Genomic DNA, 3,187 nt, shown 5'->3' with positions numbered 1-3,187 from the left:
GAATACTTGTGACAAGTAACTAATAGTAATTTTGCAACTTTGTTGGCATTGACAAATGAATTTTGTACGAGTGACGTGATCCCAAAAAACATGATGCAAAACTGAGGGAATCTCACCGATTGGGGAAAAAAATGGAAGACCACAAATTCGACCGATTGACTTTAAAAAGGCAAAAATACGAGCAATTTTTATATTCATTTTTTTTTATAAACATTTCCAAATATTCTATTGTTATAAATTAATGTAAGCATGCAACTATACAAGTAGAGCACGTAATCCATAAATATATGCATCTCTTTGTATTACATTTTTTGCATTAAGAACAAGACTTGTGCCTATTTCAGTTGCCATCAGAGTCAAGATGGATATGCTGTCAAAGCTAATTCCTTTTGGTGGATCTTGGAAATCATCCCAGGAACTCTACAATGTGATGAGAAATTCATTTCAATTTCCTTCCCTCTTGTTGTTTAGCTTTAGTTTTTCAAAATCTTGTGTTAGGTAGCCGACAGTCAACATGTAAAAAAACCGCTCGGATCCTTTATGACATGAAACCTAATACCTTGAATCGATTAAATACTAGGTCATTCCCCTTAAGTGACGTATTGCGCCTACCTCTGGGTGTTTCGAAAAGTGAGTAAGGGGCACCTCATCAATGCCTGGATGTGGTAAAAAATAGGAAACGTTTTTGCATTTATCTGGACGAGCGTAGATAAAGAAGCTAGTCCAAGATATAGGTTTATGGTAGCCGCTTGGAATATAGGAACTTTAACTAGTAAGACTATGGAATTGGTAAATGTCCTGATTAGGAGGAGAGTTAATATTGTTTGTGTACAAGAAACTAAGTGGACATGTGAGAAAGCTCGGGAAATAGAGGATACCAATTTTAAGCTATATTATAGTGGCAAGGATAGACACAAGAATGAAGTAGGAATAATAGTTGCCAAGAGTCTTGTAGAAAATGTAGTTGAGGTCATTAAGAAAGGTGATAGGATTATATTAGTTAAACTAGTCACTGGAGAGAATATAGTGAACGTTATTAGTGCATGCACCCCTAAGTAGGATTAGATGATCAGACTAAGAGAGTTTTTTGGGATCAAATGGATGAGGTATTACAGGAGATACCTGTACGAGAAAACCTAGTTATTGGTGGTGATTTCAATGGCCATGTAAGAGTAGATAAACTATGGTATGAGAGGGTGCATGGTGGGTATGGTTTTAGTGATTAAAATGAGGCTGGAGAGAGTATTTTAGATTTTGTGTTGGCTTCTGACCTAGTGGTGGCCAATACTATGTATAAGAAGAGAGAGGAACATATGATAACCTTCAAGAGTGGGTCAATTAGGAGCAAAATAGATTACTTTCTAGAAAGAAAAGGGGACCGTCTAAAATGCAGCGACTGTAAAGTGATTCCTGAAGAGAGTTTGACGTCTCAATATAGGATTTTAGTACTAGATTTATGCGTTAAAGGGCAACACCAAACTCGAAAAGATAGTAGATATTGCAGGACTAGATGGTGGGACCTAAAAGGAGATAAACTAGATACATTTAAAAATAGAATGGATAAAGAAGGTACTTGAGACTTGGAAGATGATGCTAATACTATGTGGAACTCGATAGCCAATTGTATAAGAAGAATCTCAAAGGAAGTTCTTGGAGAGTCGAAAAGAAAGGGACCTAAGTGATAATAAAGACAAAAAAAAAAATAGTTTTAAAAAGTGACAAAATGATAGAACTAAGGAAAACATCAAGCACTATAAAATGGCCAATAAGGAGGTCAAAAAAGTAGTGAGGGAAACTAAGTTGAAAGTCTATGATGACCCATACACTAAACTAGATAGTAAGGAGAGAGAGAATAGGATATACAAACTTGCTAAGATAAGATAGAGGAAAATAAGAGATTTTAATTAGGTTAAGTGCATCAAGGGTGAGGACTCTAAGATGTTGGTGAAGGATAAAGAGATTAAGGAGAGGTGAAAAAATTATTTTGAGAAGTTGTTAAATGAGGAATATGGAGGAAAGTCAAAAGGGGAGGAAGTATGCAGTAATAAGGAAAACCAAGACTATAGGTTCTATCGTAGGATTAAGGACTTTGGAGTGGAGTTTGCACTTAAAAAGATGAAATTGAATAAGGCTTTAGGACCCGATGATATACCTATTGAAGCGTGGAAATGTTTGGGTAAGAAAGGGATTGTTTGGTTGATTAGGTTATTTAGTAAGATTTTATTGACTAGGAAAATGTCATAGGAGTAGAGGAAGAGTATTTTAATACCAATATATAAGAATAAAGGAGATGTTCAGAATCATAACAACTATAGAGGAATCAAATTAATGTGTCACACAATAAAAGTGTGGAAGAAAGTGATAGAACGCCAATTGTGAGATATAACAGAAGTGTCAGAAAATCAATTTGGGTTTATGCCTAATAGGTCAACAATGGAAGCGATCTATCTTTTAAGGAGAGCAATAGAAAAAGTGTAGAGGAAAGAAAAAAGGCATTCATATGGTTTTTATCGATATTAAGAAAGCATATGATAGAGTGCATCGGGATATAATCTGGTGGGTGTTAGAGAAGAAAGGAGTGACAAAAGGCTACATTGATATGATTAGGGATATTTAAGTGTGGTAACCACTATTAGATTGCATGTTGGAGAAACGATTGAATTTCCAATTTCTGTAAGGTTACACCAAGGATCAAACTTAAGTCCTTATCCTCTCGCTTTAGTTATGGATGAGTTGACACGCAATATTCAGAATGATGTACAATATTGTATGCTCTTTGCAGATGAGATCGTGTTAGTGGATGAGACTAGAGAATGAGTTAATATTAAGTTGGAGATTTGGAGAAAAGCACTTGAATTTAAAAGATTTAGGATAAGCAAAATTAAGACAGAGTATATGGAGTATAATTTTAGTAACAATCACAATGGAAGCAGAGGAGAAGTAAAGATTAAGAACCAAGAACTACCTAAGAGTAAACATTTTCGTTATTTAGGATCGATTATCACAACGACTGGAGAGATTGGAGTAGACCACAGAATTAAGGCGGGATGGTTTAAGTGGAGGAGTGCGTCGGAGTACTGTGCGATAAATGAGTACCCATTAGACTAAAAAGGAAGTTCTATAAAATGGCTATTAGACTAGTGATATTATATGAGACAGAATGTTGGGCATCTAAGAAATAACATAT

At 35.2% G+C, this 3,187-nt stretch overlaps 1 protein-coding gene across 1 annotated transcript; it reads left to right on the top strand.

The window, feature by feature from the left end:
• The first annotated feature begins 738 nt into the window (after positions 1–738).
• On the top strand, positions 739–1,226 carry LOC145822225 (uncharacterized). Its single transcript, XM_082918835.1, has 2 exons — positions 739–1,032; positions 1,116–1,226. Exons 1-2 carry the CDS (start codon positions 739–741, stop codon positions 1,224–1,226), a joined length of 405 nt encoding a protein of 134 aa, XP_082774961.1.
• The last annotated feature ends 1,961 nt before the right edge of the window (positions 1,227–3,187 follow it).

The sequence above is a fragment of the Camellia sinensis genome, chromosome 3 (assembly GCF_055761805.1).
Source record: "Camellia sinensis isolate YWXY chromosome 3, ASM5576180v1, whole genome shotgun sequence".
Taxonomy (NCBI): domain Eukaryota; kingdom Viridiplantae; phylum Streptophyta; class Magnoliopsida; order Ericales; family Theaceae; genus Camellia; species Camellia sinensis.
Note: the sequence above shows the minus strand (reverse complement) of the source record. Positions and strands in the feature narration are given on the sequence as shown.